Source organism: Pavona decussata, unplaced genomic scaffold (assembly GCF_977016875.1).
Source record: "Pavona decussata unplaced genomic scaffold, jaPavDecu1.1 SCAFFOLD_133, whole genome shotgun sequence".
Lineage (NCBI taxonomy): Eukaryota > Metazoa > Cnidaria > Anthozoa > Scleractinia > Agariciidae > Pavona > Pavona decussata.
The window spans coordinates 3,801,933-3,815,375 of NW_028145546.1; the positions used below are offsets into that span (position 1 = coordinate 3,801,933).

The following is a 13,443-nucleotide window of genomic DNA, read 5'->3' on the forward strand; positions in this document are numbered from 1 at the left end:
GCGGTGTCCGCTTGGAATCACGCCACAGGCGCCGCGATGACGTAAATTAACTTACATTTGCGATCTGCGATTTTCTCGCATGCTCGCTCGCGTGTGTCGCCTGCTAACTCTCTGAGTAAAGAAAAATAAATGACTAACATTCTTTTGAGGGATAATTTTGGGGGATAGGGGGCCAGGGAAACGAAATTTATTGGTCTGCAATGTCAGCCGTCTATTTGCACCAGCCCCGGCACAGTATTTTAATACTGTAAAAACGTGACTCTGGCTACATGTATCATACAGAGTCCATACAGACTAGAAATTTTCGACACTGCACGCTTGGTTTCCACATCCATCCTTTCTTACTTTCAAGCTTGCACTTCACATTCTTCTTGCGAAACAGTTCGATCAAAAATAACAACAATAAAGGAAATAAGTAACATTTGACAACATTGAAGTTTCCTGGGCGTGCGTGGGTGAGTCCCGGTTTATACACAGGAACTGTTTCCCGGAAACTATATTTCTGGGCTCCTTTTGGGGACCCAGAATTCCCGGAACTCTTTTGCATTGCTACAGTTTGCAAAGATAGCGTTACATTGGTACGAATAGGTCTGTAGCTGTGATCGATCTTTTCAGGAGGGAAAGAAAGCTTGTATCAAAATGGGCAGTCCAAAAATTCGATCGTCGTACCACCACTCAGTTTACGAGTTTTGAAAAAATAAACTTGTGAATCCGGGCCATGGGAGAACATCTAGTTATACGGCTTGAAAACAAAGAGTGAGACGTTAATAACAAAACAAAAAATAAATAAATAATAATAATAATAATAATAATAATAATAATAATAATAATAATAATAATAATAATAACAATAACAATCATCATCATCGTCATCATCATCATCAACATCATCATCATCGCCAGTACTTTGAAAAGGCTTCTGACCGTATGATTTTTGCTAACCCGCGCAGAAGCCTTGATTGAGTGTCATAGTAAGAACAATATTGGGAACTTTCTCCGGAAAATAATCTTATGTTTTGATTCACAGTTTTGACCTGGGTGGAAATCAGCAGGGAACTGTTGTTTCTGGCCGTTGAGCGCATCACGCACGCGCAAATAAATCAACTTCCGGGTTTTCGGAGAAAGGGATTCAATCGAGTTGTAACGGAGACTGTAAGGGTTACGAATATATAAGTCCTGGACGAAGGGATTTTTCTTCACACAAAAAGATTGGCCCTTGCAGGCAAAGTCATGGAGCAGGCAAAGGCAGATGTACTGCGAAAACGTCGCATACAAATTTCAAGTAATATGAATGCAGAAAAGGTTGTAGAGCGACTTTATTCTCAAAGGATTTTGGACATGGATGACCGCGAGTTAATACTCGCCGAAACGACAACTAATGGAAAAGGGTTGAAGCTGTTGGATTTGCTTCCTCGGCGGAGACCTGAGGCTTTTGATGTCTTCTTGCAAGCTCTGCGTGAATGTGGTTGTGGACATCTAGCGAATACCATTCTGTCAGAGACGCCAGCAGGTACATGTACACTTTGATTTGTTAACGTAGCTCGCCATTTAACTAGCCTGGTTAACTCAACTTTAACTTTATGATCAGCGGATCGCTTCGAACTTTCTGTGGAGTTTTGTTTCCTGTGATCTCACTGACTTGGCTACATTGTATGAGCTTTTCGAGCCCGTTTTGAAAGCGATGGCAGTTGAGTTGAGTTCGCCAGACGTCCGGGAAAAATTCGTATGTCGAATGAACAGAATGAAGCTTAATTGAGTATTTCGCGCGCATTTAATTTGCCCTTCGTCAAAACGCGATGTATAATTATATAGTATGTGTACGAAAACCAACTTTATTATGCTCATGTATGTATGTATGTATTTCATTCGTTACGGCAGAATTTTTCAAAGTTTGAATCGGTGTTGCACTTCTGTCGGGTAGTAAGTGTGCAACAGTGACAACAGTCGAATTTGTGGCACAAGTTTATCCTGTTTACTACTGAACGCCTGGAACAGGCTAAACAAGTTCAGACGTCAAACTCTGCAGTCAGTGTTGAACTCGTCTGAATTAAATTCTACATGTACTTTGCACTGAAGTGCACATTTCAACCAGGCATTCAATTTCCAATACATTTGAACCATCTATTGCCCGCATTGATATTGAACTGCCTATTATAATGTAACGTTTTTTCAACAAAGGGCGTATTTCCATCAAATCACTGTAAATGTGCAGTTGCATGATTTCAGTGGATGCCCCCTATGGCGCGTTTTTAGTGTCAAAATTCAAACTATCAATTCAAACATTCGATCCTTCAATTCAAACATTCAATCCTTCAATTCAAACATTCCATCCTTCAATTCAAACATTCCATCCTTCAATTCCAATGTGCAATTGTTCGGTTCAAACTTTCGATCCTTCAATACAAACATTCAATCCTTCAATGCAAATATGGAATGGGTCGGTTCAAACATTCCATCATTCAATCCAAATATGGAATTGTTTGTTTCAAACATTTGATTCTTCAATCCAAGCACCCTTTTCTTCAATTCAGAAATGCCATTCTTCAAGTTAAACATGCATTCCTTGTATTGCCTGGCCTATCATTCAGTTCAAGCATGCATTGGGTTATTCCAGAAAAAATCCACACCCCCCCCGACGGATGGGGTCGTTTTTTAACCCCCCCTTTCACCTGGATTTCCTAAAGCACAAGACCCCCCCTCCTGTCTGGATTTCCAAAACAAAAGACCCCCCCTCCCGCCTGGATTTCCGGGAAAAAAATATTAGGCTTAAATTTAATTTATTTTTAATAGAAAATTCGCACAATCACGTCTAGAAGATGTTCTCGTTTAATTTCTAAAGCTTCGGCTAATATTAAAAACTCTATCGCGTGGAACTAAAAAAAGAAAGGAGCAACAATGCGAAAAAGCGAACGAGTTCATCCTTTGTGCCCAATGGACAACACCCATGGAATCTTAAAACTGCACGCAGAAAACGCACTGGCTGCTTGTTCAACTGTGCTACAGACGATGGGACTTCAGAGAGGTTACCACTGTATGTGTTGCAGGAACCCGTCCAAGAACTTTCTCCTTCTGTTGCTTTCGCAATAACTTACGTTTCCAAAAGTTTTTTCGAGCTACAGATGGCTACAAGTTCCTCTGGAGTATTTTCGACGAACAGGGAATGTTTGGACCAAAATTCTTTGGAATTATCTTCTTCAGCTAATAGCTCTGCATCCTTGCTTGCACAAGTAAAGAATTCTTCTGCCTGACGCCGTGGAATCCACGCTAAGAATGCAATGGCGGACGTGAAATTACACAACGATGGCGCGCTGGGTCTGGTACGAGTAGAAATGTGTCAGGCGTTTCAAGCTCTTCGTTGCAACAATGTTGCAATGGCTCGTTCTTTACTATCTTGTTGTTCGCGTTTTCTGCTCTAAAAGGACCTGCGAAGGAACTTAGATTATCATTTTTTTTAGGTGAGAAATATGTGAACAAAATATTTCTATTATTTTCAGGGTCTGAGAGCGCTGAAGTGTCACCGAACTAAACGTTCGAATCGCGTGAACTATCGGTCGAATTGACTCCTGCAGAAGACTTTCTTAAGTTCAACCCCCCCTTCCGCCTGGATTTCCAGAGTCTTTGACCCCCCCTCTGGTGAGAATTTCCAGAATCCCATCCGTCGGGGGGGTGTGGATTTTTTCGGGAATAACCCATTTCGTCAATTCAAACATGCCATTTTTCAATTCAAACATTTGATCATTCAATCCAAACGTGCATTCCTTCAATGAAATCCTGAAATTCAAAAAACACACCATAAATTCCGCATTCAATTTCGATAGAAAATGCTGAAATCCTGCTGTTGAAACATTCTGCACTTTAATTTTAAGATATGAAATCCAGATTATAAATTTAAACATAGTCTCACAATGTAGTTGTGCAGTGGCGCGATTCAAACATTCACTTCGGTGATTCAAACATTCAGCTCAGCAGTCCAAACTTTCAGTTCCTCTCCAGTAGTCTGGAACCGAGGGGACTCTGTAAAACGAGGATATGGACGGGCAGATGGCGGACAGCGGATGGGGCTTTAAAAAAGAAAAGAAGAAGAAGAAAAAAGGATGTTGATATGGTTAAATTTATTGGTTAATTGTCACCTTCTAAGAAATGCTAGCTTTGACTATTTTTTTAATTTTTTTTAATCTTTTTTTTAGTTTGAATTATTTTTTTTTATCTTATGGTAAGTCAAACAGCGAAAACCTAACGGAATGTTTCTCCTCGTTTTTCAACCAAATCAGTCTGAGTTTGCAGTGGAACTCCGTACATTAGTACGACACACCATCCGGCAAAACTGAACACGTTCACATTCATGAACATTTACAGGATAATCTGATTAACGGGTAAAGTACTGTACGAGCTCTTGTTAGGCATTATAGATTGGAAATCGTGGTTATTGTTCGAACAGACAGATCGATACAAGTTATTAAAAAATTATTTTAAGATGTCCAAAGATTTCCCTGTGTCAGATTTGCGAACGTGTCAGAGCAATTGGATAAAGCCTTACACGCCTGGTTTATTCAGCAGTGGAACACCAATTTCAGGTCCGCTTCTTCAGGAGAAAAGCGAAACATTTCTCAGCGCAGTTGGTCGCGGAGTCGACCGATCGCGAAAGCTTCAAAGCATCAACCGGTTGGTTAGACAACGTTAAAAATCTATTCACAATTAAATTGTTTTCTTTATTTCATTCCTTTACATTCCTGTCTCATTAATATTCATATTTTCGATTATCCGGACTCCGATTATCCGGACATTTTATTCAAGTCCCAACGAATCCGGATAATCGAGGTTCGACTGTACCAAGTTCACGGAGAAGACGACCTCTGGCCTGACTGGGGACTGAAGGTCGCCGCCGAGGCAACTGGGGGAAAACCAGAAACTGACCGAAAAAAACATGTTTTTCTGTCAGGTAAAAAAATCTGAATGTTCAAAAAGAGAAAAACCCGTCAAAATCCGCAATGAATATTAAAACCGAAAAGACGCAAAACCCGATCAAACAAAGCCCCCATATTACAAGGAAAACTTCGCTTGTGTACAAATTTAAAGAGAAGAAAATGAAACGTTCAAAAATCCTACACAGGGAAATCTTTGGACATCTTAAAATAATTTTTTAATAACTTGTATCGATCTGTCTGTTCAAACAATAACCATGACTTCCAATCTATAATGCCTAAAAAGAGCTCATACAGTACTTTACCCGTTAATCAGAACGTGTTGTTTTGCCGGATGGTGTGTCGTATTAATGTACGGAGTTCCACTGCAAACTCAGGCTGATTTGGTTGAAAAACGAGAGAAACATTCCGTAGCGTTTTCGCTGTTTGACTGACAATAAGATAAAAAATTAATTCAAATTAAAAAAAAAGATAAAAAAAAAATAGCCAAAGCTAGCATTTCTTAGAAGGTGACAATTAACCAATAAATTTAACCGTATCAACATCCTTTTTTCTTCTTCTTCTTCTTCTTCTTTTTTTTTTTTCAAAAGCCCCATCCGCCGTCCGCCATCCGCCCGTCTGTATCCTCGTTTTACAGAGTCCCCTCGGTTCCAGACTACTGGAGAGGAACTGAAAGTTTGGACTGCTGAGCTGAATGTTTGAATCGCCGAAGTGAATGTTTGAATCGCGCCACTGCACAACTACATTGTGAGACTATGTTTGAATTTATAATCTGGATTTCATATCTTAAAATTAAAGTGCAGAATGTTTCAGCAGCAGGATTTCAGCATTTTCTATCGAAATTGAACGCGGAATTTATGGTGTAGTGTTTGAGTTTCAGGATTTCATTGAAGGAATGCACGTTTGGATTGAATGATCAAATGTTTGAATTGAAAAATGGCATGTTTGAATTGACGAAATGCATGCTTGAACTGAATGACAGGCCAGGCAATACAAGGAATGCATGTTTAACTTGAAGAATGGCATTTCTGGATTTCTGGAACTGGATCACTGTATAATGCAATTCCAGGGATTTGATTGGTGTAGCGGCCATGGGATATGAGCCATTATACCATGCCCAAGAAATAGCAACCATTACTAGTAAATTGTCTTCTGGTTGTTCCTACAAAGCGATCTAGCAATATTTCTTGATTGTTTTTATCCAACGTGTTCTCATGGAATAATTGTTAAATCTTCACGAAATAGTTGAAGTTTACTTCCCAAATATAACCATAGTTCTACTGCTGCTAACTCAGCCTGCTAACCCACCCCCCGAGAGAAAATCCCTCCTGTGATGCACCTGCCATGTACAGACTAGCCTTACACACAGTCATATTTTTTTTGGGAGCCGTATTACCTTACTTCCAGGTTAATATGGCTTGAACCCTAGAAACATCTTTGTTGGAGGTTATGTAGAGGCTGTCAGCTTAAGCCAAGTATATTATGCAGATGCCTTAGTCCTGTGGAAAATTATGTAGACCAACATGGAGACAAAAATATATGAACAGTTAATTTAGTGAGCAAAATCAAGAACATAAGGGGTATTTAAGTACTGTGTTTTATCCTGAAGCCACGAGAAAAGAGGTGAACCTGAGTCTGTGATGGGTCTGACACAGTAAAAAAATTGTTGCTTGGCAGGGTGTATTGCAAAAATGTTTTTGGAACGTTTTGATTTATGCAAACTGTTTTGCGCAACAGCATTTCCTCTCATTATCATTGGTGAATAGGTTTACAAAAACATATATTTCCAGATTTTGAATGGATAAGACTTCTGTCAGTCTACACTGTATAAAAGGATTTGACTAATTACTAAAACAACCACCCACACTGATACCTTTCTAGCCTTGTTTCGAAGCTCAAGTCACATGATATGCAAAAATGTTACTGTGCTGAGACATGTTTGAAAACAAGACTGCATGTTCTCATACATAAAGTGGACGGTCGGCCCCCTAGAAAAGTGAGGGGGGGGGGGGGGTCGGCATTTGGCAGTCCTCAACCGACAAATTGCTGGTAAGACACTGAAGCAGTAATCCTAACATTAGCCACCAACATGGCATTCATCTATGCTGAATGCAATAATTGGATCGTTAATTGGCTGCCACTTGCTTGACATGCCACTTCTAGTAGTAGTGAATTAAAGTACCCATTCTTTCTTGTAGTTGTTGTTGTTGTTGTTTTTTTTTTTTTTTATTTTTCTGTTCTAAATGAAAACATTCATGAATGCATTAGGAAACCTTGAGTTAAAATTAAAACTCATTTTCAAAATGAATGTGAATTTTCCTGTAGGTGCATATTCAGGGGAAAGCAATGAAAGGAAACCATCCTCTTTTGGCCTTCCTAAGAAGATTCCCAAGTTCATTGGAAGGGTTGAAGTCTGTGAGAAGATATCAAATTTGTTGACTGTTGGAGGTGATGAGAACACTTGCCTCATAACTGTGGTTGCTCCACCTGGTTTTGGTAAAACAGCTGTTGCCATTAATATTGGCTACATTATGTTAGAAAAGGGAAAAGATGTGCTTTATGTCTCCCTTAGAACAGTGACGTCAGTGACCCTTGCAGCTAAGAATATGCTAGAGGCAATTGGCATTCCTGTAGGGGATACTCCTGTCTCACAATTGAAAAAATTCCTGACATCACTTCAGCGGGACATGGTACTAATTTTGGATAATGCTGAAGACCTGCAAACAGGGGAGGAGGAACAATTTAATAATTTTCTGGAGGAAATTGGTCAACATGCAAGAAATCTTGTTACACTCATTACAACCAGGATTCCATTGTCAAAGCTGGATTTCCCTTTCATAACCGATCACATTGCACTGAAACCCTTAGATGAGGCAGAGTCATTTGCTTTTCTCAAGAGTCAAGCCCCTGATATTCCAGACCAACAAGCCAGGAGATTTGCATGGCCAAGGGCCTGTGGTGGTATTCCCTTGTTGCTCAAATTAACAGCATCATATTTGAAGAGCAAAACAGTTGATCCAACGGACCTTCACAGAAAGCTCCAAAACTGTCCGCATAGTTTTCTCAAGGGAAAGGATCCAAAAGTCGAGGAGCTTTTTCTTCTTCTAAAAGTGTTCTACAACCATCTGCGGCGAGAAGTGAAGAAGGCTCTTACCTATCTGGCTGCGTTTCCGACAATTTTCACCAGAAAAGAAGCAAAGGATGTCCTGTTTTCCAGTGAGGATTGTCTGGAGTTTCAGATCTTACTTAACAATCTTGAATCCCATTCACTTGTTCAACGAGATGGAGACAATAATGCAGAGGCACAGTACAGCCTGCATCCATTAATTCAAGCTTTCTGCAAGGCATGCAGTGACAATGCATGCAAAGGATACAACACAGCAATGACACTATTTTCCCACCATTATCTGTCACTTCTTCAACAACTGAATGATGATTTTATCACCACAAACTGTAAGCCTGCCATAGACAAGTATCACATAAACAAAGTGAACATCCGCCATGCCCTTGCAGCATCAGCAGACGGCGATGAAGATTTGAAATGTTATGGACTTGGAGTCTCAACAAAGACTTTAGGCTTCCTTGCTAAAGTCATGAACAAGGATGAATTCATGTCCTTGTATAGCAAGTTTCTAGAGATGTCAAGAGAACTGCGGGACAAAACTTTGTACAGCGAGTGTCTTGTATCCATTGGATTTCAACAGGTTTGTTACCATGGCTACAAGGATGCGTGCCGTACAAGTGCCAAAAAGAGCCTTCAAGAAGCACACGATCTTCAGCATCAACTAGGGATTAATGACACAGAATGTTTGGGACATTGCAAATGCAAGCTGGGGCTTTGCACAGTTGCTTCTGGAAATACCAAGGAGGGCATCTCACTCATTGCACAAGGCATTGGTATACGTAAGAGACTGCTACGCACTGAAGGCTCAGGGAAGATGGAACGCATGTTTGTGGGTGGTGGATTTTGTGACCTTGGAAGTAAGTACATGGTTTACAAATGATTAAGGACCGAGAGCATATAACCATCATACATTAAATACCAGGCCAATTTTTTGTTTTAGCTCAAAAGTGTCTGAAGTTTTGTATGCTGCATGGCCCTCAATTTAGTCAGAGAATTAACATTCCCATGTGATTGGGTTTGTTTTTTTCACACTGTTTTTTGCATAGTTTTCGAGAAAAGCAAGGTCAAAATATCGAGTCGGCCAAATTTAACACAAGATGGTTATGCTCTCTGCCCTTCAAATTTTATTATATAATTTATTTCTTTTCTACAATGGATTGAAAGCCAGCAGAGAACTATGCTTATTCTTTTGGTCCCAGTTGTTCAAAGAGCAGATAACTTTGTCCACTGGATAAGTCGCTATCCGGCGGAGCAAATGTACTCCAACCAATGTTTTTGGCAAGTTTTCCACACAATCCCATTCTTAAATTTGACATATGCTTCTACTCTATTCACAAATTACAGGACTATCGGGAAAATATTGCACACATTTTATCTGCCGGATAGGGAACTATCCAGTGGATAAAATTATCCGCCCTTTGAACAACTGGGGCCTGATAATTAATTTTAAATTTTTGCCTTTTATGTGACTGTATATTTGCATATCACCATCTCTATAATATTTAAATTTATTTGCTTGCTTTGTTTTTAAACTTAATTAGTCTGATGATGGCAAAGATTTTGCCAAATTATAATGTTCATCTTTTTTTTTTGTTTTGTTTTTGTTTTTTTGTTTTGTATTTTTGGTTACATTGGAGACAATGTAAATACTCTGTATCACCTTAATACAAATCCTGTTCTCCAATGTACCTGTATGAAACTGACATATTGCTAAAAAACAATAATGGTGCAAGTAGAATAATGTATTGTCGGCAAGGCTCTAATAAGAGGAATCAATTGAAAACGAAAAACCATTTACATGTAAGTCAACTCATGTTCTTCATTAGCACTAAATACCTTTAATCCACAGCAACAATTAATACCATTGGAAATATTGAGTGTAGTTGCTTGAATACAGTCCCCCCCCCCCCCTTAGTGCCCCCCACCCAATCCCACTTTGAATGAACACCTCGCAATATTATTTACTGAAGATATTTTTTTTTCCTTCAGTAATTTTTTTTTCTTTATTTGCTTGATAAGGTCTTTTTAGGCTGCCCATTTCTAGCCATAATACATCTACTCTGAAACTATCAAATCTAACTTGCTAATAATATAACCACCAGTTAAATTTTGTTATTTTCTGTTATTTTCTCAGTGGCCATGTTTACCAGTGGTCAATACAGAGCAGCTGTCAACATCTGGGAGAATATCTGCTTAGTCAGGTACCGCGAGCTGTTGGCCACGCACCCCTTTACTGCCTCACTACTGGACTACATTGCAAATGGTTACGGGAAGCTGGGTTATCTTCAACGAGCTGCTTCATTCAAGAGAGAGTCTCTGTCAATGAGACGTTTTCTGTTTGGTAATTGACTTATGTATTCACTGATGATTTTTTTTCTTTTTTGCTATTACATATCATGTAACTAAACATAATTTAATTTAAGCACTCTATAATAAATAATTTATAGTCTCGCACAAGAGCTATCCAAAGGGCAAGTTTTATGATAATATCATTTTTGTCTAACTTTTGTACTTGGGTTCAACATTGAAAAACATGTACATGTAGTGCTACATGTGTGATAGCACACTGCTTTGAATAGCATGGTCATTGATTTTGTTACAGAGTTACAAGTTAAACCACATTTTATACATAACTTTATTTCAATTCAGATTTGATATAGTTCACAAGGCGCTATTTTCTCTGAAAATATAATAAATAGATATATAATAGATAATAAATATGACTAATTACAAAAATTATTATTAGATTTCACTTGCTGCCCCACCATCGTCACCTCCCAATGCTGAGCTTGCAACCCACAACCATGCAGGCCTTAAAAATTAAATTAAATAATCCCCGGAGTTCATTACAAAACATGTCTGTTACTGAATATTTCAGGTTAATAATTTATGTTGTGCGGCAGAGATAATTTGAAAATGGATCAGGACTTGGTGCTCAGATATGAAAGATCCCCAGCTTGAAGCATAGGAAGCCTGTGGGTTTTCATATGGTGTTTAGTAAAGCATCAACAATTTGTAGTATTTTTAAAATTATTGTAACAGATTACTGTGAAGGTGTAAGTCACAATCTTTCTTTATTTTTTCCTCAGGAGAAGATCACCGGGACACGGCCAGAGCTTATTATGGTTTGGGCTCTGCTCTTGGTGCTCTGGGATCCACTGATGAAGCCTTGGAGAATTTGAAGAAAGCTCGCAGCATTCAAATTCGTATTATTGCCTCTAAACATGATATTGAGAAAACTGAGAAAGAAATCAATTCTCTGGAAGGAAGATTGAGGACAGGATCTCCCTCTCAAAGGCTACAAGAGATGCACATTGAAAACTATAGCGTAACAAATCACGGTGTTGCGACTCCACTAACAACATAATTTATGGAACTGTGGTTACCCCCAATTTTCTTTTTGGATTTCAATAGACCTTGCTAAGATTTCCTTTTCCCACATAGTTATAAATCGCATAATAGTCAGAATAGTATCCCTGTATTAGTAGGTACTGCCCATAGGAAACTCAAGTTTCTCGGACCATCCTAAGGTGCACAGTAGGAAAAGGAGCCATCTAATTTCCTGGGGGAATAGGCTAGTCCTGATATTTTAGAAACTGTATTGTTTTAATAGAACTAAAAAATTGCAAAACTTTTGATCATCTAATGTATCAAAGTTGTAAAGTAGACCTCGTCAACTTTTCAAGTTATCATTGTATATATCTTGCATCAGAAATAGAGGTTGACATAATTAATTTGGTAATGTAGGGACTACCAAAAAAACAGTAAATTTAGAAAATAGTACAGTTGTAGCTTGACGCTAAATTTTATACTAGATATTTGAACTCTATATATTAAATTTTAATTAATCTAGTTTATTTTGGCACTTTTACCATAATGAGTATTAGGTCACCATGATGACGTCTGCAGTTTTAGTACCTACCGGAGTAGGGATTGTTAGTACCTACTGAGTAGGAACTGTATATGTACTTTGTAGTTCAAAGAGTTAGGACATATCTGTAAAATATTTTGCTAAGCAAAGTTTAGTGTGCGTTCGATTGACCCTATTCCGGAATAGGAATACTTTTCATAAGAGGTTTTTGGAGTTACTGGAGTACAAAGTCGCTCTTTAATCATCATGTGTTGGCGAAAGTTTGCAGAAATGTTTTCCCAAATTTACTAAAAAAGAGAAATCTTACAGCAATTTCGCTTATTATTTTTCGGCAATACGGTCAATCTACCCAACCTTATCCACTACGATAATAACAGGAGCCATAATCAGGGATTATTTTCATATACTTTGTTGAAAGTTGTATGTACGCGATATAAGTAATAATAATAATAATAATAATAATAATAATAATAATAATAATAATAGTAATAAATAATAATAATAATAATAATAATAATAATAATAATAATAGTTGTAATAATAATGTTAAAATATAATGTTAAAGTTTTGAAGGTCTAAAAACTTCCAACCCAGCATACACATTGTTGCCAGTACAGGGAGGAATTTAGCAAAAATATGGCGTTCTACCACGGGTCCCCCAAGCTCTATTTGCGTAACGACGAAATTATAAGGATTTGTATGGGAAAAAACGATCCCTGCTTCAATTTAAAAATACCAACGAATTTTCAATAAAAATATCCCTACCTGAACTCCCTTGTCTGTTGTCCTTTTTCCTATGTGGTTTTTGGAGCGATTGAGCGCGATTTTAGTGAGTTTTAGTTCCATTGATTTTCTCTCTATATATATAGAGAGAAAAACATAGGAGAAAAGGACAACAGACAAGGGAGTTCTAGACTGTTCACAGTCCCCCTATTTTTCCGTGGGATTCTCGAGACCGGCACGCTTCGATGGAACTGCCGCCATCTTGGTTTGTAAAAGCGAGCGCGATCTGGGGAGAGTGTCTAAACTACCGAGGGGAGCGGGAGTGGGTGTTAGTATAGTGTGGGTTTAGTGTGGGATGGGAAGCGAAAAAATAGAGGGACTGTAACAACTTCTCACCGTCTCGCGTTCCAAAGGCCCGTTGCACCAGCAACGGCAACACCTCATTGGTCAATAAGACAATAGTAGTTCTGAAGCGTTGACAGCATGACTGACGTATCTTTCACCGCCAGTTCTAAAAGTGGATATGGCTGGCGTGTAATGTGAAGACCGTGGGGAATGTTTTGATTTTTATCGTTTGTCTCGTCGGCTTGGAGGTCTGATAGTTGAAAATCAGCGGACGTTTGGCAGGCGGCAGACTGCAGTTTTCCGTCTCTTTGGACTGCTTTAAATCAGGCGACCGGTCAAATGCATCGAACTATCGACCCATCTCTATTTTACCGACACTCAGTAAGATTCTCGAGAAAGCCGTGCATTCCCAGTTCTACCAGTACTTGGTTATTAACAACCTTCTCACAAGGAAACAG

General features: G+C 38.7%; 2 protein-coding genes across 4 annotated transcripts in view; one reads left to right on the forward strand and one right to left on the reverse strand.

Moving 5' to 3' along the window:
- LOC146468308 (uncharacterized) overlaps positions 1 to 13,443 on the reverse strand; it is a 46,427-nt gene that overhangs the window by 7,949 nt on the left and 25,035 nt on the right. Inside the window, exon 3 of one of the 3 annotated variants that reach the window (XM_085125098.1) lies at positions 6,319 to 6,421. The exons of 1 other annotated variant lie outside the window; for it this stretch is intronic. The gene's annotated coding sequence lies outside the window, so the exon portion shown is untranslated. Of the gene's footprint in view, positions 1 to 6,318; positions 7,113 to 13,443 lie in introns of those variants that run through there. One more of the 3 variants, XM_085125100.1, reaches the window with a different exon arrangement.
- On the forward strand, positions 1,149 to 13,200 carry LOC146468309 (uncharacterized). Its single transcript, XM_085125096.1, has 4 exons — positions 1,149 to 1,510; positions 7,248 to 8,903; positions 10,181 to 10,387; positions 11,136 to 13,200. The coding sequence occupies exons 1-4, from the start codon at positions 1,231 to 1,233 to the stop codon at positions 11,411 to 11,413; spliced, it is 2,421 nt and encodes an 806-aa protein (XP_084981222.1). The 5' UTR covers positions 1,149 to 1,230; the 3' UTR covers positions 11,414 to 13,200.